Raw genomic sequence first — 18,780 nt, 5'->3', positions numbered from 1 at the left:
CAGTAATTAAACAAAAAACCTTAGCGAAAGTATTAAGTTAAAATGAAACGTCGATTTGTCTTCATCCCATCACTAAATATCGCGTCATCTCCAACCAACGGCTTCCACACAAATTAAGCGGGGCACATTGTTAATACTTGCCGAAAAAAAGGGGGTGTGGCGGATTGATAGTGTGTACATGTGGCCGCATCAGTGAACCTTATTAACCAGAAGCGACCAGTCGATCGCCAATTGTCGCACAGTTTGCTTTTCTCCGTTGCCGGGCTGTGAGTTCGCTGTCAGGAAGCGAGTGCTGCCTTTTCTCCCCTCCCGTTCGGCAATCTTCCAAATTAAACTTGAAAACAAAACGATTTTCGGTCAATAACCCGCAGCCACCACCATGTGTCAACCTACGGGCCAGATGCTGTGCGAGATCAAGAACATGGCGTTGTCGGGCGATCCGGAACTGGATGGCCAGATTCGCCTGTGGATCAGGTGGGACAAATGCGCCAGCACTTCCTGCCAAATCATGGATGCGGTCCGGGCGCAGGACTGGGACACGTAAGTGCAGTTAACCCGGAACCATTCCTATCCCCAACTAATCTCTAATCATTGGACAGGCTGCGCAAGAGATTGTGCAATCGCATCACCTTCGGCACGGCAGGATTGCGGGCCTGCATGCGGGCGGGCTTCGACTCCATGAACGAGCTAGTGGTCATCCAGTAAGTTTGATTTTATCTTATCTCCAAAAAAAAAAGATTTTGTAATCTGAATCTGTTTTTAGGGCGGCTCAGGGCCTGTGCGAGTACGTTAAGGAGCAGTACCCAAATCCGGAGGACTGGTCCGGGCGGGGTGTTGTCTTCGGGTACGACGGTCGCTACAACAGCCACCGCTTCGCCGAGCTATCGGCCATTGTGTTCCTGAACAATAACTTTAAGGTGTGGCAGTTCAAGCGCTACGTAGCCACGCCCATGGTGCCCTATGCCATCCTGAGGCTGCAATGCCTGGCCGGGGTCATGGTGACTGCCTCGCACAATCCCAAGGAGGACAATGGCTACAAGGTGTACTGGAGCAACGGGGCTCAGATCATCCCGCCGCACGACGAGGGCATCCAGGAGTCGATAATGAACAACCTGGAACCCAAGGCATCTTCGTGGGACAACTCAGCGATGTGTGGGAACACCAGCCTGGAGGATCCGTACGACATCGTCGTGCCGCCGTACTTCGACAACCTGAAGAAGATCATACATTGCTCCCTGCTGGAGGTCAACGGAAGGTGCCCGATCTCCTTCACCTACACGGCAATGCACGGCGTGGGCTACGAGTTTGTGAAGCAAGGTTTCGCCAGGGTTAATCTGAAGCCGTTCATTTCGGTGTGTGAACAGCAAGAGCCGGATCCCGAGTTCCCCACCACGCCCATGCCCAATCCGGAGGAGGGCAAGACCTCGCTGGACTTGTCCATCAGGACGGCGAAGGCAAACGGCAGCCAGATCATTCTGGCCAACGACCCGGACGCCGACCGCCTGGCAGTGGCCGAAGTGCGCGAGGACGGTAGCTACAAGTTGTTCAGCGGCAACGAGGTGGGCGCCCTCCTGGGCTGGTGGTCCCTGGAGCAGCACAAGATGCGCGAGCCCAACTGCGACGTGAGCAACTGCGTGATGATAGCCAGCACGGTCAGCTCGAAGATTTTGAAGGCCATGGCCGAGCGGGAAGGATTCCAGTTCTTCGAGACGCTGACCGGATTCAAGTGGATGGGCAACAAGGCCATTGAGCAGCAGCAGGCGGGCAAGACTGTGCTGTTTGCCTTCGAGGAGGCCATCGGATTCATGGTCGGCACCGCCGTCCTCGACAAGGACGGAGTCAGTGCCGCAGCTCATGTGGCGACCATGGCCTGTTACCTGCGCTGCAAGCAGTGCATGACGCTGCAGGAGAAGCTGCGGGACATCTACGAGACGTATGGGTTCCACACCACCATCTGCTCGTATGTCATCTGCCGCTGCCCGCCGGTTATTGAGCAGATCTTCGAGCGCCTGCGTACCTGGGACGAGGGCAAGGCGGACACCTATCCGACCAGCATCCTGAACGGCGAGTACGAGATCGAACACGTCCGTGATCTGACCACTGGCTACGACAGCAGCACCGGCGACAAGAAGGCAACCCTGCCGACCAGCTCCAGCTCCCAGATGATCACGTTCACCTTCAAGAACGGCCTGGTGGTCACTCTGCGCACCAGCGGCACGGAGCCCAAGATGAAGTACTACGCCGAGATGTGCGGCAAGCCGGACGAGAAGAACTGGGCCAAGCTGACCAACACCATGAACATCATGGTGGAGGCCATTGTCGAGGAATTCTACGAGCCACAAAAGAACGGGCTTCAGCGCAAGAAGGACTAATCTGGATGCCCCCTTTAGGGGAAACTTTGGGCGAATTTGACGGTACATTCAATATGTTAACCAGGCTAAAATTACTAGTTCTACACTAACAGCACCGACGCACAAGCCAAAAAGCAACAGCCGCGCAAGCTGTTTACTATTAGTCTTTAAAGGATATTCGATATGTTATTACTTTATTTACAATAGGCGAATATTTATGATTACATGTAAATAAAAGCAAACGCTACCATCCACCAGGCACAAACAGAATCGATTAAATTACATAATATCAGGCTTTTATGATGAGCTAAAAAAAGCGTTTTCTCTGCTTCGCAATTTTACTCTTATCTTGATGTGAAAAAAAATGAGACCACCCGGTCTTACCACACTTGAATTAAGTGCTCCTATAAGTGTTATCATGAAAACTTGAGTGTCAGCTACAGAATGAATCAAAAATTGATGTATTTGAGATTAAATCTAATACTCACTTATTGTACTTATGTGCAATATGGAAAACCGCCCGGCTCATTTATCATTATAGGAACTGGTTACTAATCTAGAGCTGATAAGGTCAATTGCTTTTATAAGAGCTAAACGAATGAATTAATGATTTAATTGCGTCATCATACAACAGAAAAACAATTCAATTAAAGCTGTTAAAAAGTGGGTTCGATTTATTTTACGGCATGTGGTTTCATAAGCTAGTTACAGTTACAACAGTTACAGTTTGATAGTTAATATATAAATGGTATGTATGCTTAAGGGTTGGCTTTTCAATTGCTTTAAGTAATTGCTAGAGAATTGCAATATAAAAGAGTGCTTCGACAGAAGGCATTTAGCTAGAAAACGAAAATAAAATCAAACCTCAAGCAAAAGTTCTCTAAGTAGTTTTGTAAATAGGTATATATACTTTATATGTATAGATTGGTTTCACTGGAACGTACATATGTTCGAATACGATTTCGGGTCCTTATCACTATAATTTTGTTTCTAAAAATACACGAGTTTCTGTATATAATTTCTGGTTGCTATGCACAGGTCAGTACATACACCTGCTAGTGGCTGTTGGCAATTTGTATGTATAAAATGCATATTCAGGCAGTCTTTGCTTAAATTATGTATTTGTCATCAGTTGCATTCGAGTTTTAGTTTTGTCGTTCCTCATCAACTTTGTGGCAGAAGAGTTAGGACCTTTCGGTTTCGGCTTCAAATGTGCGTTTGTAAAATTGGTTCGAGTCGCGCCAAGAGTGGTTACTCCACTTTTGGCGCAAGTCCGAGTCTTAGCTAAAATTCAATGGGTTCGCCTTGGCTCACTCCATTCCTTCTTAAGGCTACCAATGGGACTTAAACGTCACAGATATCGGGTTTAATATATGATATTCCGAGACGAGAAAGCCCAACTTTACACTAAACATATTTTCTAAAATAAAAAACGTGTATAAAAGAGCTGCATTGATGAGTTGATAACTTATGATCGTGGTTCTGCAAGCCGAACCATCATTCTTATAATTAATACTTTGGGAACTTGTAAAGTCATGTTTGCTTTTAAAAGGGTCGAGTGATATGTTCGAGTCGGTTTAGGATGATACACTGGGCTTTTGAGCATTGATATTTGGGTCAGAAGTTTATAGCTGATAAGTACATTGTCTGCTCACCTAATCTTCAGTTATATGAACAAATTAAATTTTGTTTTGATTTCGACTTGTTTGTGTTATAAAAACTCAAGGATTTATGTTCGATTTTAAATATTTTTTTTGGCCAGCCAGTTTGTTTTGGGGCATATTCATTAATTATTAATTTTGATTGCTTAATTTGATTGATTATGATGGAATTTGTGGCATGTAAAAGAGTATTAAAATTGAATCACGGAATTAAATACGATTGACTTCATCAGGCTGAACTGTTATTGAAGTAGGAATGGGAAGGACATTAAGTTGGGATTATCAAACAAACACATGCAGATAGGACGATTGCGTCTGGTTGCTGTGCGTGGGCGTTATTATCGGCGGGGCGTTGTGGTGGTGTCATACGGAGGTTTCGGAGTTCAGTTTTAGCACAAATTTGTTGCTCTTGGGATCCACCACCTCCTCGGCCAGGTTGAAGTGCGGCAGCTTGTGCACGGTGACCATGAGGGAGACATCGTTCTGGATCAGTTGGAACGTGCACTCGTTGCCAATGGGCCGGGAGACGATCTCGTCGCAGATGAGCGACCATGACTGCACCCAGCGGCGCTCTTTCTCGCTCTGCATCACCGGCGACTCGGTCAAATACGGTTCCAGAAAGGCGCGCGGCGACAGATCGTGCTTCAGGCAGTGTGCCAGGTGCTTTAGGATGCTCTCAAAGGTGTGTCGCGGTTGCTGGCGCGTAACCCGCAAGTACTTCTGCAAAGCTCTGGCCATCGATGGAAAGACCGCCGAGGCTGCTTCCTGTGGATCGAGCGGCAGTGCTGGAGCGGGTTCGTTATGGATGCGCTTGATGTGGGTGAACGCCTCCTCGGCGGCCGTGATGAGGCGGGCACGACGCTTCTTAACGCGCCTCTCGTACTCGTGTTCCTCGTAGAAGCGCTCGTTGTGCGAGGAATCACGCCTTCGGGCGTTGGCCGCCAGAACCGCCCTGCTCTGACTTTGCTGCTGCGAATTACTCACCCCGTCCACTTCGTAGTACTTGAAGCTGTTCGATATCTTGTTACGCTGCGACTTGGAGACGGAGATGGGGATGCGCTCCAGATACGGGTTGAAGATCGGGAAGTCCACGTAGTAGTGCTGCAGCACCCACACGGCCGCTCGCTGAATGCTCAGTTGGCCCAGCATGTACGACCGCGAAACTCCGTCCGGGGAGCGGATAATCTTGATGTAATAGCAGGGCTGCTGGTGGCGCAGCTCCAGCAGAACAACGGCCACATAGTGGATGAACAGCAGCGTGTCCACAAAGTTGGTGGCATAGCCCACCAGGGACTTGTAGTCCACGGCATCACCGCCAGTCTCCACCACGATCTTGGCTCCGTTCGTGACCTGCACGATGTAGAAAAGCCAGTACGCGAACGTGCAGATGGTGACCAGCAGGAGGACCAGAGCACGGTACAGGAAAATGCGCGGCATGCTGGCCGCAGTTCGTCGCATGAACACCGCCCACAGTCCGATGGCCAGGAGCAGAAGGCGTGCGGCCAGGGAGACCAGTTGGCCCTTGCACTGCTCGCTGCAGGCCAGTAGCTGGGTGCGCACAGTCTGCGTCAGCTCCGGATGGTCGAAGGCCGAGGGAAAGAAGCCGACATAGGGCATCACCACCATGGCCACCGGCGAGAAGAAGGTGCCGCATCCCAGCAGAAAGTAGAAGCTGGACTCCACGTAGCGCCGGCAGGCAAAGCCGAAGCCCTTGTCGTTTTCGCGGTGCCACATGTTGTTGATGTCCTCCATGGAGATGCTCTGCTCGGATGTGTTGCCCGTGACGGCGGTGGTGTTCTCGCCCCAGTTCTCGTCCTGCGGCAGGATCTGCACCTCGATGACCTCCTGGCCATCGTGGCTGCCGTCTCCTGGTCGGCGAAAGAGGATTAGTTGCTTGATTTTAACTAGAACCGCCATGGAACTCACCTGTCATGTTAACGCTGGTCTGGTAGGGTGCCATGTCACCTCGCTGGAATCCCTTGCCCGACTTGGAAGAGTGGGTGCTGCGGTGCGAGTGTCTGGAACGATCCCGTTCCCTGTGATAGCCGTTGTTTACACTGCCCCCTCCGCCTCCGCCGCCACCACCTCCTCCTCCTCCCCCTCCGCCGTTGTTGTTGTGATTTCGCGAGCGTCTGGAGCGTCCACTGTGTTCCGACTTGACGGATTCGTTTTCCATTTTCCAACGAGGCTAGCGTGCGTGGGCTACACCCGATCCCGATCCCGAATCCCCCTTCTCGCCAAGCTGAGTGCCCCAAATCACTTCGCAACCTGACCGTGCAGCTATTTTAGTGTCTAACTGTAATTACGGCCGCGGCAGCAGGTTTTCATATGCAGGTATGCAGGGCGCAGTGTAGGCGCCTCACAGCGATTTAATGGTAAATCTCGGGCTAATTGTGCGGCACATTGTCACTCTGGATCTGTCGCAATGCTATTTCATCCGCATTTTCACTATTTCACATACATTTTTCGCTTTTTATGCGCTTTTCTGTTTTTCGTGGACTTGGCTTCACCCCCGACGCAGTGTGACCCTCGCGTTAAAGCCATCAGTGCGGTCACACTGCTTCTTGGTGCTTCCCAACACTGTCTTCGTTGGCGGCAAACAAAAGCATTTGAAATCGCAATTTTTATTTTATTATTATCAATGAGCCGATATGGCGGAAAGTAATTGCCTGGCTTGCTGGTCTGCGGGATTCAGCCGGATTGCGCGCTGCGCCAGCTTCAGGGAGCAGACCTTGTCCACTGCACTCACGGCCTGGCTGGCATAGATGGTCGTCTGTGCCTCCTCGCTGGCCAATATGCTACATATTTAAAAATCATTATAAAGTAAAACATTTTATATTGAAACCCCTTTCTTACCCATTCTGCTGATTGGTATGGCCCAGTGTAAGAGCTATCAGAGCCATGTTCGAGGTGGCCAGTTGATGGGACCGTTCCTCCAGAAAATAGTCAAGAAGAAACTTAAGCAACACCTTGCGAAGTCCGGCAGAATGGGGATACATTCGGACTCGGGATTGTAGATAACATAACGCCTTGCGCGCACCCTCCTAAAAACAGATTGATATCATTAGTTTCTTGAAACCATCACAAGCAGGCCATCAAACACACGTTTATCAGGATATAGTTGGCCGTCAGGTAGGACACCTCGGCACAATACTCCTCCTTGAAAGCGTACGCACTCAGCTCCGTCATTATTGTCTGGCTCAACTCGTTATCCCTATGAATTATGCCCAAAGCAAAGGCCGAGTACAGGGCCTGAATGGGCACTTCCTTCAACAGGACACTTACGAAAATAAAATCATTATAAAAGTAGAACAATTACATTAAGTAGGCGCTACCAACCACTGACAGAGTAGGGTTTTAGTGTCCGCTTCCCCCTGGAAAGCGTAGATCATGGATGCCATAGCCACCAAAATGGTGGCCGCCTTATCATCATCTTGGCCCACCACGTTGCTCAGCACAGAGTTGTAAATCGAATAGGATTCCTGCAGCTGTCCGGATCGGTAATACGCCTGGGCCAGGCCAATAATTGGTTTAAATGTGGCATGCGCCACAGTGTTTAGTGCGTTTACTGCCTGCTCCGGTTGGTCAAGTTTAAGATAGAGGTATCCCAAATTCGTATAGAGCTTGTCTCGATCCGCTCCAGGCTGGCACATGTTGCAGGCGCGGGTGAAGGCTTCGATCGCTTGGCGATACAGTTTTTTCCGGGCGTACAAAAATCCCTGGAACGACAGCGATGCGATACAAGCATCTGCCTCCTCATTTTGCACGTACCTTTTAAATATTACGATGTTAAAATAGTTATATTGTGACACATTAGTACTTACCAATTGATGGCATCCAGTGCATAGACATCCGCATACATGTGATCGATGGCATGCCTGATGTGCTGCTTGTTCCGAGAGTCCGGATCCGATAACATCTCGCACACCCAGTGCGCGAATCCGAGAGCCGACTCCGGGTGGTAATCGAACTGTTGGCAATGGCGGAACAGATCGAAGGCCTCCTCGCGGTCACCAATCGTCTCCGCCAGGATGGCCTGGCCTATCCAAGCGTTGGCGTACACGGGACTCGACTGTTGGGCTCGCTTGAAGGCCTCATTGGCCAGTCGTGTTTCATTCAACTGGATGTACAGCACTCCGAGATTGGTCCAAGCCGTGAAACATTTCCGTTCCAGCTCCACCGCCTGGATTAAGCAGTGCTGAGCCAGCGGCAGATTCTCATATTCAGAATGCATGTTGATCACTCCGAGTAGATTCCAATTCTGCCATCGATTGCTCCGCTCCTTGATGGCCATCTTGCATACCTTTGCCGCTGTCTCCAGGTGACCCTTGGCCTCCTCGGGAATGAAGAGGGCACTGTAGTAGCTGGCCAGCGACAGCTCGTACCACAAATAGGTGTTCTGCTTCAGCTTCAAAGCGCAAAGATAGAAGCGTTGAGCCAGCTGCAGGAGATCCTTGCGCGACAGATACGCAATGGGTTCATCGCGCTTGGCCAAACTTCCAGCCACATCCAAGTTGGCCAAAGAGGGCGGTAGTTGGGCCGTTTGGACGAACACACTGGCCGAGAGGCGCCACAGCCAGACCATGCTCTGTGCCACTGGCTGAAGAAAGGCACTGTAATAAAAAAGGATCTACTTAAAACCTTAAATAGTTAGACATGAGATGATCTTCACACCTTTGAAGGTGGCCAACAGCTAGTTGAAAATGCTGCTTTGACCTGCCATACAAGTTCTGGCTCTTAAAACTGTTCGCCAAGCCAATATGCGCCTCTGCGGCACCTCGTAATCCCGGCAGGTAACTAGGATTTAGCTTTAGCAGCGTATCGTAATCTTCAATTGCCTCGGAATACATTCGAATTGTCTATTAAAATTGAATGAAATTAGTTATGTTAAGTATCTAGTTTCATATTTGCGCACCGTTTTAATAGAGGCTATCTGGAGCAGAGCATAACTATTATCCGGGGACAGCTCGAGAATCTTTTGGAAGACCCGAATTGCCGAGTTGTAGGATCCACGTGCGGCATAAGCATCGCCCAACGACTCCCAGTAGACCATGCAGCGCGAGTCGTGCTTGATGGCAATGCGGAAGCATTGGATCGCCTGCAATAAAAGTGTTTTAGGGTATATTTCAAAGATGATCTGCTAGTCACCCACATTGTCCCACTTCTTCACTTGTAGAAAGTGCAGTCCCAGCTTATATTGCAGTCGGATTGATTCGTCGCTGCCCAGATGCCGCAAAGTGTTTAGAAGAAGCGTCTCGTTCAGCTCCTCCTCGCCCAGTTCCTGGTAAATGAAACTCAAGGCATCGACGGCTTCCTCGGCCAGGGCATTGAGACTGATGCACTTTTCATAGCACTTGCGGGCACGTGACAAATCCCCAGTTGCCAGCGGATACAGCCTGCCCAGATAGTCGAAGCACTCAGCGAAGTGCGGACGCAGACGAGTGGCCTTCAGCACACAGTTCAGGGAATCTGAATAGTTATTTAGCTGCATGTGCAGCTTGCCACAAAGCAGCTGAGCCTCGAAGGACTCTTGGTTGTCAATTTCTCGAAGAGCTTCAGCTGGGGACCTAGAATGATTTTAAATAAGCCTGCTATGAACGTGTTGCTAAAAGCAAGAAGTGACTTGTCTTACAAGAGAAATTCTGCCTTGGAGAGCTCATCCAAAGGTAAATCTTTCAGCAGCTGCAGTTCACCCAGCTTGAAGTAGCAACTAAAAAATAATAATATGCGTAACAATACAAGATTTGCAAATGTTTTTTGATGTCTCACCGAGCTAAAGCCTTTACATTGCACTCTGACTTCTCGAGCGTTTGCAACATCCTGACTCCTTCTCTCAATTGGGAATCCTCCTTTTCGTGGGCTAAACACAGGGCATAAGCTTCGTTTTCCTGCCCAAGCTGCTGCCACACCTGAAGAGCCAGCTTGTAAGCGCCCAGCTCCATGTGGATGTTGGCTAAAAGCTCCAGTGTCACCTTGTACGCTGGATGGCTTTGCTGCGCTTGCAGCGCCAACTGTCTGGATGCCACAAATTGCCCCTCAACATAAAGATCCAGTGCGTTGATCAACAGGGCCAAGTTGGAGTTCGGATTTAGTTGCAGCAGTTGCTCAGCGTACACCTGGATGGGATGCCTCAACTCCTGCTGCCAGAGATCTCGGTTTGGTTGATCATGGTTTTCGCAGTACGTCTTGCATATCCACTCGAAGCCGTAGACATCCTTGGGATGAGATACGACCATGTTGCAGGCGTGCCGAATACAGGCCACAAAATCCTTCTCCTTGTAGAGCCACTTAAGGTAGCGCTTGTAGACGACGCTCTTGGCATTTGAATCACCGCTGGCCAGCAGAGCTTCCATCGTTGTTTTATACTTTGGATTAGGGGGTATCACTATTAATAAGCTTATGATGAGGTTACGTTACGTACAAGTTCAGAATCTTCTGGTGCGACTTCAAAATCGTTGGCGAACCAAATGCGTGCCAGGTATTCCAGGATTTTGCCATAATTTTTGTTCTCTGGGTTTTTAACTCTCTTTTTTAATACAGCAAAGCAAGCGGGTGCCACAGTCGAATCAGAAGTCAAGTTGAAAAGCTTCTCCAAAAAGTCCAAGGATTGGTCTCTAATAAATTAAGAATTAGTTTTGTTTGTTAGTTAATACTTTAACAAAAAATTTAATGTTGTGCCCATTTCATCTGCAAGAAATTATAGAAATTAGTTTAAAAATTTCTTAAAAAATCTAAAGTTAAGGTCAGCTTCTGTAACGTAAAAATATAAAATATTATTAATAGATTTAATTAAAAATCTACTCTTGTTATACAAAAACATAAAATCCATGTGTTATTTATACCATTCCTAATCTGACTAAGTAGACATTTAAACGGTCTTGTAGCCTCAAAATATATAACTAAAGACAATAAAATTATAAATTGCTTCAAATAAGACACAGGAATCATCCAAAGGTGGTTCTATGACTAATTCCTTACGGTTTCAGATCCGCCAGTTGATCGTAGATCTCCGGCAGCTCGTTGCTGGGAGCGCAGTTGGCCAGACCCAGTAGAGCGGCGGTGGCGGGTCCCTCCGTGAACTCGATGCACTGCCTCAGGTTCTTGGCCGCCTCCGCCTTGTCTATATTCTGGTAGGCGGCCCCGAGCAACAAGTAGCCCATGGCATTCTTGGGATCCGATTTTAGCAGACGCTGCAATAAATCTCATTAGAATAATGCGCAATTGCAGGACCCTGCAGCGGTCACATTACCTGGCACTTGGGTATGGCCTCCGCATGCTTGCCCAGCTTTAACGTCTCCCGGATGTCCTTAATCAAGGCTTTTAGCTCCTTTCCGCCACTCATTGTAAATACAATTGTTTATTTTTTTCTGTACTATGCCAAGTGTTGGGCAGCTTGTGGGAAAAGCCAGTGCTGTTCAGTGTTGAAAGTGCAACAGCTGGCTTCCAGCAAATTGTGTGTTAAATTTGTATTAAAATGCCCATAAACTGCAAGTCGCAGTGCGGAAACCGGGCTGCTTTGAAGGTGAGTTGTCAAATTATCTATGCTCAGTTAATCCTATTAATAATGTGAACCTATAGCGACCGAAAACCGGCGATGCCCTGTGCAAGGAGTGCTTTTTTGCCGCCTTCGAGGCGGAAATCCATCACACGATCTCCTCCAGCCATTTGTTTCGGCGTGGTGAGAAGGTGGCCGTGGCGGCCAGCGGAGGCAAGGATTCCACTGTCCTGGCGCATGTGTATGTTGTAGATTTTCCCTTATTCCACCTCTTTAATCACGTCCATTTCTTTCAGCTTGAAACTGCTAAACGAACGACACGATTATGGCCTGGAACTGGTGCTCCTTTCCATTGACGAGGGCATCACTGGCTATCGGGACGACAGTTTGGAGACGGTCAAGCAGAACCGTGACGACTACCAGATGCCCCTGAAGATCCTGTCCTACGAGGAGCTCTACGGCTGGACAATGGACCGCATTGTGGGTCAGATCGGGCGCTCCAACAACTGCACCTTTTGCGGGGTCTTCCGCCGACAGGCCTTAGATCGAGGAGCCAAGCTGCTGGGCGTGGACAGCATAGCCACGGGCCACAACGCTGACGACATTGCGGAGACGGTGCTGATGAATGTGCTTCGTGGGGACACGGCACGCCTGCGTCGCTGCACAGACATTCGGACCGGCGGCGGCGAGGATTCCATTCCACGTGTGAAGCCCCTAAAATACAGCTACGAGAAGGAGATCGTGATGTATGCCCACTACAAGAAGCTTGTCTACTTCTCCACGGAATGTGTATTTGCCCCCAATGCGTATCGCGGCCATGCCCGAGCCTTTCTCAAAGATCTGGAGAAGGTGCGACCTTCGGTTATCATGGACATCATCTACTCCGGCGAGCAACTGCGATTCAAGGACACCGTGAAGAAACCAGTGCGTGGCATATGCACTCGCTGTGGCTTCGTTTCCTCACAGCAGCCCTGCAAGGCGTGTGTCCTTCTCGAGGGTCTGAATAGGGGATTGCCCAAGCTGGGCATAGGCAAAAAGTCCAAGGGCGAGCGAATGATTGCCAAGCAGGACCAGGAACTGGCCCTACGGGAGCGAGCAAATTTAGTAAAAAACGATTTTTAACATTTCAAGAAGAGCTTTTTATTTATTGGTATGGTTTTTAACATAAAGTTTTCTCCGAGGATTCCAAACCTGCAAAGATAAAAACAGGCAACATCAGTTACATTGCCCAGATAATTAATAAATTCTTATATATTTTAAGAAGCTCAGTGCCAATTTTTTAACCAGGGCCCATAACCAGTTAAGCAAGACTCCCTATCTCCAAAAAAATATTGAAGAAGTTTGTCAGAGCCTAACCTTTATATGTTGTCTGTGAATGGTTTAGTTATCATCATTGAAGTCTTCATTCTTTTTTTCAACCAAAATGGTTTATTACTAACCTTGGATCAAGTTTCTTTCCTTTCAGAAATATTCTGCTTCATTGGGTTTTGTTCTCATACAACTTGAATAGTCTGTAAAAAATGAGGGAAAATCGATTTTAGTAAAATACGCGCAAACTAAATAAAAAATTATTTTTGAGAGTCATCAGTTAATTGTATTAAAAAGTTTGAATCACAACGGTTCATTAGAGATGTCAGAAAATTAAAGCATCATTGAATTTAGGTTTTGATTTTAAAGTTAATTAATATTCACCTTTTCAATGAAGTGGTTTTAAATTGCTCATCTAATCTGAAAATCCAGCCTTACTGCAATATAAGAAATTTAAATAATTGGTAAATTTGAGCCAAAAAAATGAATTTAAGATAAAAAATGTGACATTTTCATATAAAATCAGTGAAAACTTGTATAACATCAATACATTTTTCAGTCGAAAGATGGTGTAAGTTTCATTCATCACAATATTATATGCAAACATCTTTAAACGTAAGGTTTAGTTGTTATTTATAAAAATTAATTGATAAAGACAATTCTGATTTTAGATGTGTTTTTAAACTTAAAACAAAATTACCTTTTCATGAGAATTCTAGGCCAAATTTTGTCATGGGATGGTTAAATCCAGTGTCGTTCCCACTGCAAATAAAATAAGCGCATTAATTAAAAACTAGAAAAACTTGGTTTTTAAATACAAAATTCTTTGAGTTGCGATAAAAATTCAGTGAAAACTTGTATAGCATCAATACATTTTTCAGTCGAAAGATGGTGTAAGTTTCATTCATCAGATAGTTCTAAGAGTTTATTTTATTATATATTATTTATTTAGGAATGCAAATTACCATTTAAACTTCTGGATCATTTAAACCTCCACGCTGACTGAATAGCGCCATATGAACCCAAAATTTGAACGATGGATCTGCAAGTAACAGTTTTCATAAGTAATGGCTACAAAAAATTTAATTAAATGGTTTTAATGGACAACTTCAGAATTAGTTATAACTGATTTGAATCACAACGGTTCATAAGAGATGTCAGAAAATAGAATAATAAATCATCATAGAATGACTTAATTTTTAAAAGCGTTAGTATGAATACCTACCATTTTCATCCTTTTTCGGTAAAGCACGTGTTGGGAGATTCCAACTCCATTTTGTTTCTGTAAAAATAGGATTTTGGAATTAGTAATTGGCTAAATACTAAAAATAACATCGTTAAAGGTAGAGAAAATGTCGGCTTCACGAAGAGAATATGCACCGCAAATTCGGGTATACAAAATTTGGGTTATGCTTGGGCAAAGTAAATTTTATCTACGAACAAGTAAAAAGCACTAGCTAAAGTTGACTTTCTTTACACCAGCGACTCATGTTCGCATTGAAATATATTTAATGTTTATTTAAATACTCAACTCACCAATTCACAATTGCCAGCGTATGCACGAAGCACCCAAAGATGACCGAATCACCTGCAAAGTAAATGATTGCATCGTTAGGTATGGCTTTAATTCCATTTTAAATTTGTTGAGACGGCAAAGGATGCTAAACCACGTGACTGCAATTTGAGTTGCAAGTGGTAAAGTGCATTTCCCTGCTTATCTCAAATTGATCTTGCAACATTGAGTTCTGCAAACAAGCCAAACGAACTCTATTCGCAGTTATATTTGCTGCAATCCCTGTCTTGTTTATTTTAATTACTTACATTTTAGTCAATGTTTTTTGAACGAGGTGTTGCTCGCTACACGTTTTTTAGAAAAGTAAAGTAAGTGAAGTTGGTTGCGATTAAAGTAGTGGGGGCAGTGTGGTCAACGTTCTTAACCCCTTGAATACTAAAACGCCTCGCAAAAGTGGCCAGATAACGCAAACATATTTTAAATGTTTGTAACTGGTCATACTTTTTTGTACAGAATATATGTTTTTCGCCGATTTGTTAGATTTTTGGCATCTGAAAATGATTGGAGCATTGGGTTGTCATTGGGTGGCAAATAACAACCTTATGTTTTCGTGGAAAACTGTTATTTTGTGTTCTGACTTTGGAAAACTAGTGCTGCCAGATCACCGGCATAGGCACCGCAATATTAAACAGGGCACTCCTGGAATTTATTTATATTTTCTGTTTGCTATCACAACGTTTTATATATTTTGGTGTTATTTTTTGAACAAAACAAATTAATTTTACCCATAAAAGCTAAATATTCTTTCAAAGGTAAACAATTTGAGGGAAATACTGATCCAACCAATGGGCTATATATCAATGACAATATTTGCTTAATATTACTGATGCCATTTTCAACCCGTCTGACAAGATCTAATATCTAATTCGCCATCAGCTGTGAATAAATTATTAGCTATAATTCTAGTGCAGATAGCGGATAGTGGAGACGGTTGTAATTTGACCAAAAATACATTAATCTCGGTATTTTTGTGGTATACTTAAACCAGTTACATTTAAACATTGGATATGGCCACACTGCGAAGGAGCGCTCAACGTGCTCAATAGAAAACAAACTCGGATTCTCAGGAATTATGTTGTTTTTCTGCCCGTCGTGCGGAAACATACTGATTATTGAGGAGGACACGAATTGCCACCGCTTCACGTGCAACACCTGCCCCTACATATCGAAAATCAGGCGTAAGATCTCCACAAAGACCTTCCCTCGCCTCAAGGTAAAATCGGCGGTTGCCGCTGGATGATGCAATTTGGGTGGTATTTGTGATACTATCGGCTTTGTCTTGCAGGAGGTGGACCACGTTCTGGGCGGCAAAGCGGCTTGGGAGAACGTGGACTCGACGGATGCGGAGTGTCCAACGTGCAGCCATAAGCGGGCGTACTTTATGCAAATCCAGACGCGGTCGGCCGACGAGCCCATGACCACGTTCTACAAGTGCTGCAACCACGAGTGCAACCACACCTGGCGGGACTAATGCGCCGCCTGCAAACACAGCTGCTCCGAATTGTCCAGGCTCACCATAAGTCGACCAGGATGCAGCATCGAGTCAGTGAGCTAAACACTCCAGTGTGTCCGGTTGGAGATGAGGCGGCTCTTCAGCTGGCCCGTCAGTGCCTGCTGAGTGGACAGGTTATTGCCCTGCCCACCGATACCGTTTATGGACTGGCCTGCGATGCCAACAACGAGGCAGCCATCCAACGGCTGTACGAGATCAAGGGCCGGGATGAGCACAAACCGGTGGCCATTTGCGTACACAACATCGCTGCCCTGCGTCGCTTTGGTCAGGCTGCCCATCTTAGCGACGAGCTGCTAACTCGTTTGCTCCCGGGCCCCCTGACCATCGTGATCGAGCGGACGCCCAAGCTGAGCAACCGGTTCCTTAATCCCAGCACCTCCAAGATCGGCATTCGCAGTTCCTGACTTCAAGTTCATGCGCGACCTCTGCGCCGTGTGGCATGAGCAGCCCTTGGCCCTGACCAGCGCCAATCGTTCTAGTGCGCCCAGCAGCCTGGAAGTCTCAGAGTTCCGCTCACTGTGGCCGCAACTGGGCGCCGTATTCGACGCCGGCCAAATTGGACTCACCGAAGAACGGCGCCTGGCCTCAACGGTCATTGACCTGGCCACTCCGGGCTATTACGAGATTGTGCGGGCAGGAGTGGCCCTGAAGCAGACCCTTGCCCTGATGGAGGCATTCGGCATCCAGTCGCGGAAAATGCTTTAGTATAGTGGAGCTATCCAAATACATTATTATTGTCAAGCTTAAATTTTTCTTGATTGTTTGCTTTTATATTACGTTGCTGAGTAATGTAAAAGTTTAATTTAATGTTATATTATTCATACATCAATTTCGACCAAACTAAATTTAAAAATCCAGCTTATTATTTTTTTTTAATGCAACTGCTGTGAAAGGAAATATCAAAGCATGAGTAAATTAAGCTTTGTTACCTTGATTCTAATAAATCGAGTAATGTTTTAAGGAATTTTCTTAAAATTCGAATAGAACAAAAGAAAATGCAAGTAAAATTACCTTTCACCAAGAATATCTATATGTTTCCAGAGCTTGATTTGTTATTATTTTTGAGAAATTTCATGCTAATTTTATTCGAGTAAAACATTTGAAAGTAAGTGTATGACTAAATCTTGGGATCACCCTTTTCAGAAAAAATAACTAAATCAATTTAAAATATGCAATTTTCTTTGGCTTTTTACTTTCATATTTAATTTAGAACATCCTAGCTTGCCTCGAATGCGGGAACACAACAATTGATTATAAAATATACGGGTATTTCTGTAAGTATGTACACATTTGGAACTATCTTGGGCGCAGACCCTCCGCCAGGTGGTGGTCAGTCTAGTTGTAGTAGTTGCTGGTGTTCTTGGAGGCCTGGATGGGCCTCCGGCGGCGTGGCAGCTCGTTCTCCAGCACCCGCCAGCGTTCCGGTGGCCAGACAATGGCCACTGCTCTCGCGGACATCAGGCCCAGGGCCACGGGTCCGAAGGTGTTGCTGTCCATGGAGTGGCCCGTGTGGTCGCCCTCCACCCAGCAATGACCCTCGGGAACGCGCACGATCTCGTGCTTGTAGCCCAGCGTGGAGACCACGTCGCCCTGCAGCCCCACCACGCGTTTGATGATCTTCTGGGCAGGATCCTTGGGCGAGATGAGGGATATTATGTCGCCGCGTTCCACCTGGCTGTTGTGCGTGCCCCAGCGCAGCAGGAACACGTAGTCCTTCTCATCCGGCACTGGATTGAGAGCAGGGCTGCATAGATATGCCTGCGGGCGAATCAAGCGGGTTTGGTTGGATCACAAAAAGAACCTCAGACAACGACTCACCATCCACCCTGGCCACATATCCAACACAGTCCAGGAAAGTGACTCCCAGCGGCAGTGCGTAGAGGAGGGACTTGCCAAAGAAGCGAAATGCCATGGGTCCGGCTGGATGAACTACAGGACCGAGGAGCTATCGAGGTGAATACATAACCAGCTTTCTTGGCCGTGTTCCTTGTGCGCCCCGGCTCGTTTGGCATTCACAGCGAACGCCGACACGGGTTTTGTTTATGCTCGCAAAATACAGGGTGTTCCAGTGGATACAGAACGTCGATTGGTTTTATTAAAAGGGGAAAATTCGCTATTGTACTTTAGTTACAGGTGTTTTCATTGGGGTTTATTGAAATTTTGACAGACAGGTGGAATGTGACTGGGAAATCAGCAGCCCTCCAGCTCGCTCGGAATGGGAATCTCGTTCTGAATGGCGAACTGCAGCAGCGCCTTGTACTTGTTCTTCCAGTTGCCCACCTCTCGACGCACTTGCTCGTTGTCTTCGTGCATCTGCTCTAGTTCCGTCCACTCGCAGGACTTCTTGGTCTCCAGCTCGTCCTTCTGCTCGATCCGCTTGATGCGGCAACTGGCTGCGTATCCGCGATTCTTCAAAGTGCGCCGCCGCTGCTTCATCCGGACAATCTCCTCGCGGTTCAGGCCGCGCATCTTGAGTGTGCGGTTGAGATCCCGCACTGAAATGCTCACCAGGTCATCATCGGTAATGTCCGGGATGGGACACGGCGAAAGTGGGGCCTGAAAATCACACTCCGATCAGGGGTTTCTCGTTCGTTTCAACTGATTTTCAATCTACATACCAGGGACGACTTTCTCTCGCGCTTTGCATCCATTGTTTCTATTTTTTCTTTATTTTCTCGGCAAGTTTACCAGTTTACTGGAGTTTTCTTCTTTTTTTTGCGTTGTTATTGTGAGTCTTCTTCTTCTCTACCTGCTGGTAGCCATTCACCGGGATTTAGTATTGGCAAGCGTGATATTTTATAGAGCTGCCAGATGTTCAGAAAATACTATTATTAAAATCTCAGTAAATAGCGGGTTCATTAAATTTAAAATACAATTTA

The 18,780-nt window shown here is 46.7% G+C and overlaps 8 protein-coding genes, 1 long non-coding RNA gene and 4 other non-coding genes across 16 annotated transcripts; 4 read left to right on the top strand and 9 right to left on the bottom strand.

The window, feature by feature from the left end:
• The first annotated feature begins 74 nt into the window (after positions 1–74).
• On the top strand, positions 75–2,621 carry LOC128255002 (glucose 1,6-bisphosphate synthase). Its single transcript, XM_052984411.1, has 3 exons — positions 75–540; positions 600–701; positions 764–2,621. The coding sequence occupies exons 1-3, from the start codon at positions 380–382 to the stop codon at positions 2,370–2,372; spliced, it is 1,872 nt and encodes a 623-aa protein (XP_052840371.1). The 5' UTR covers positions 75–379; the 3' UTR covers positions 2,373–2,621.
• A 1,182-nt stretch (positions 2,622–3,803) lies between these two features.
• On the bottom strand, positions 3,804–6,541 carry LOC128255004 (vang-like protein 1). Its single transcript, XM_052984415.1, has 2 exons — positions 5,939–6,541; positions 3,804–5,880 (listed from the first exon to the last, which is right to left on the bottom strand). Exons 1-2 carry the CDS (start codon positions 6,186–6,188, stop codon positions 4,376–4,378), a joined length of 1,755 nt encoding a protein of 584 aa, XP_052840375.1. The 5' UTR covers positions 6,189–6,541; the 3' UTR covers positions 3,804–4,375.
• Positions 6,542–6,620: 79 nt separating this feature from the next.
• Positions 6,621–11,421, bottom strand: LOC128254997 (tetratricopeptide repeat protein 37). The gene is made up of 13 exons (XM_052984395.1): positions 11,262–11,421; positions 10,991–11,202; positions 10,434–10,626; positions 9,782–10,377; positions 9,645–9,722; positions 9,165–9,579; positions 8,928–9,110; positions 8,687–8,871; positions 7,837–8,625; positions 7,352–7,783; positions 7,118–7,292; positions 6,869–7,056; positions 6,621–6,810 (listed from the first exon to the last, which is right to left on the bottom strand). Exons 1-13 carry the CDS (start codon positions 11,352–11,354, stop codon positions 6,651–6,653), a joined length of 3,699 nt encoding a protein of 1,232 aa, XP_052840355.1. The 5' UTR covers positions 11,355–11,421; the 3' UTR covers positions 6,621–6,650.
• On the top strand, positions 11,403–12,640 carry LOC128255018 (cytoplasmic tRNA 2-thiolation protein 1). Its single transcript, XM_052984449.1, has 3 exons — positions 11,403–11,534; positions 11,591–11,748; positions 11,804–12,640. The coding sequence occupies exons 1-3, from the start codon at positions 11,487–11,489 to the stop codon at positions 12,627–12,629; spliced, it is 1,032 nt and encodes a 343-aa protein (XP_052840409.1). The 5' UTR covers positions 11,403–11,486; the 3' UTR covers positions 12,630–12,640.
• LOC128255039 (uncharacterized) lies at positions 12,619–14,749 on the bottom strand. Of its 3 annotated transcripts, XR_008267593.1 has the most exons (8): positions 14,637–14,749; positions 14,352–14,403; positions 14,041–14,097; positions 13,781–13,857; positions 13,516–13,577; positions 13,200–13,252; positions 12,947–13,018; positions 12,619–12,698 (listed from the first exon to the last, which is right to left on the bottom strand). It is a non-coding gene; the product is annotated as an uncharacterized LOC128255039 (long non-coding RNA). The 3 variants fall into 3 exon arrangements; XR_008267595.1 differs by lacking the exon at positions 13,200–13,252 and having other exon boundaries at positions 12,680–12,698; XR_008267594.1 differs by lacking the exon at positions 13,200–13,252 and having other exon boundaries at positions 12,645–13,018.
• LOC128255264 (small nucleolar RNA Me28S-Gm3255) lies at positions 13,088–13,166 on the bottom strand. Its single transcript, XR_008267634.1, has one exon. It is a non-coding gene; the product is annotated as a small nucleolar RNA Me28S-Gm3255 (small nucleolar RNA).
• Positions 13,330–13,409, bottom strand: LOC128255267 (small nucleolar RNA Me28S-Am982). Its single transcript, XR_008267637.1, has one exon. It is a non-coding gene; the product is annotated as a small nucleolar RNA Me28S-Am982 (small nucleolar RNA).
• On the bottom strand, positions 13,652–13,731 carry LOC128255268 (small nucleolar RNA Me28S-Am982). The gene has a single exon (XR_008267638.1). It is a non-coding gene; the product is annotated as a small nucleolar RNA Me28S-Am982 (small nucleolar RNA).
• LOC128255266 (small nucleolar RNA Me28S-Gm3255) lies at positions 13,921–14,005 on the bottom strand. The gene has a single exon (XR_008267636.1). It is a non-coding gene; the product is annotated as a small nucleolar RNA Me28S-Gm3255 (small nucleolar RNA).
• Positions 14,750–15,379: 630 nt separating the features above from the next.
• Positions 15,380–15,859, top strand: LOC128255034 (DNA-directed RNA polymerase III subunit RPC10). The gene is made up of 2 exons (XM_052984468.1): positions 15,380–15,601; positions 15,674–15,859. The coding sequence occupies exons 1-2, from the start codon at positions 15,461–15,463 to the stop codon at positions 15,857–15,859; spliced, it is 327 nt and encodes a 108-aa protein (XP_052840428.1). The 5' UTR covers positions 15,380–15,460.
• On the top strand, positions 15,859–16,849 carry LOC128255023 (threonylcarbamoyl-AMP synthase). The gene is given in 2 exon segments (XM_052984455.1): positions 15,859–16,296; positions 16,298–16,849. Coding segments are annotated over 2 exon segments (747 nt in total). The 3' UTR covers positions 16,607–16,849.
• A 213-nt stretch (positions 16,850–17,062) lies between these two features.
• Positions 17,063–17,860, bottom strand: LOC128255029 (mitochondrial inner membrane protease subunit 2). 2 transcript variants are annotated; one of them, XM_052984461.1, is made up of 2 exons: positions 17,720–17,860; positions 17,063–17,659 (listed from the first exon to the last, which is right to left on the bottom strand). In XM_052984461.1, the coding sequence occupies exons 1-2, from the start codon at positions 17,735–17,737 to the stop codon at positions 17,237–17,239; spliced, it is 441 nt and encodes a 146-aa protein (XP_052840421.1). In that variant the 5' UTR covers positions 17,738–17,860; the 3' UTR covers positions 17,063–17,236. The 2 variants fall into 2 exon arrangements, with proteins under 2 accessions (XP_052840421.1, XP_052840423.1); XM_052984463.1 differs by having other exon boundaries at positions 17,063–17,645; positions 17,710–17,822.
• Positions 17,861–17,964: 104 nt separating this feature from the next.
• On the bottom strand, positions 17,965–18,679 carry LOC128255031 (transcription factor MafG). The gene is made up of 2 exons (XM_052984465.1): positions 18,520–18,679; positions 17,965–18,457 (listed from the first exon to the last, which is right to left on the bottom strand). The coding sequence occupies exons 1-2, from the start codon at positions 18,550–18,552 to the stop codon at positions 18,092–18,094; spliced, it is 399 nt and encodes a 132-aa protein (XP_052840425.1). The 5' UTR covers positions 18,553–18,679; the 3' UTR covers positions 17,965–18,091.
• Between the last annotated feature and the right edge of the window lie 101 nt (positions 18,680–18,780).

The sequence above is a fragment of the Drosophila gunungcola genome (genome assembly GCF_025200985.1).
Source record: "Drosophila gunungcola strain Sukarami chromosome 2R unlocalized genomic scaffold, Dgunungcola_SK_2 000006F, whole genome shotgun sequence".
NCBI lineage: Eukaryota > Metazoa > Arthropoda > Insecta > Diptera > Drosophilidae > Drosophila > Drosophila gunungcola.
Note: the sequence above shows the minus strand (reverse complement) of the source record. Positions and strands in the feature narration are given on the sequence as shown.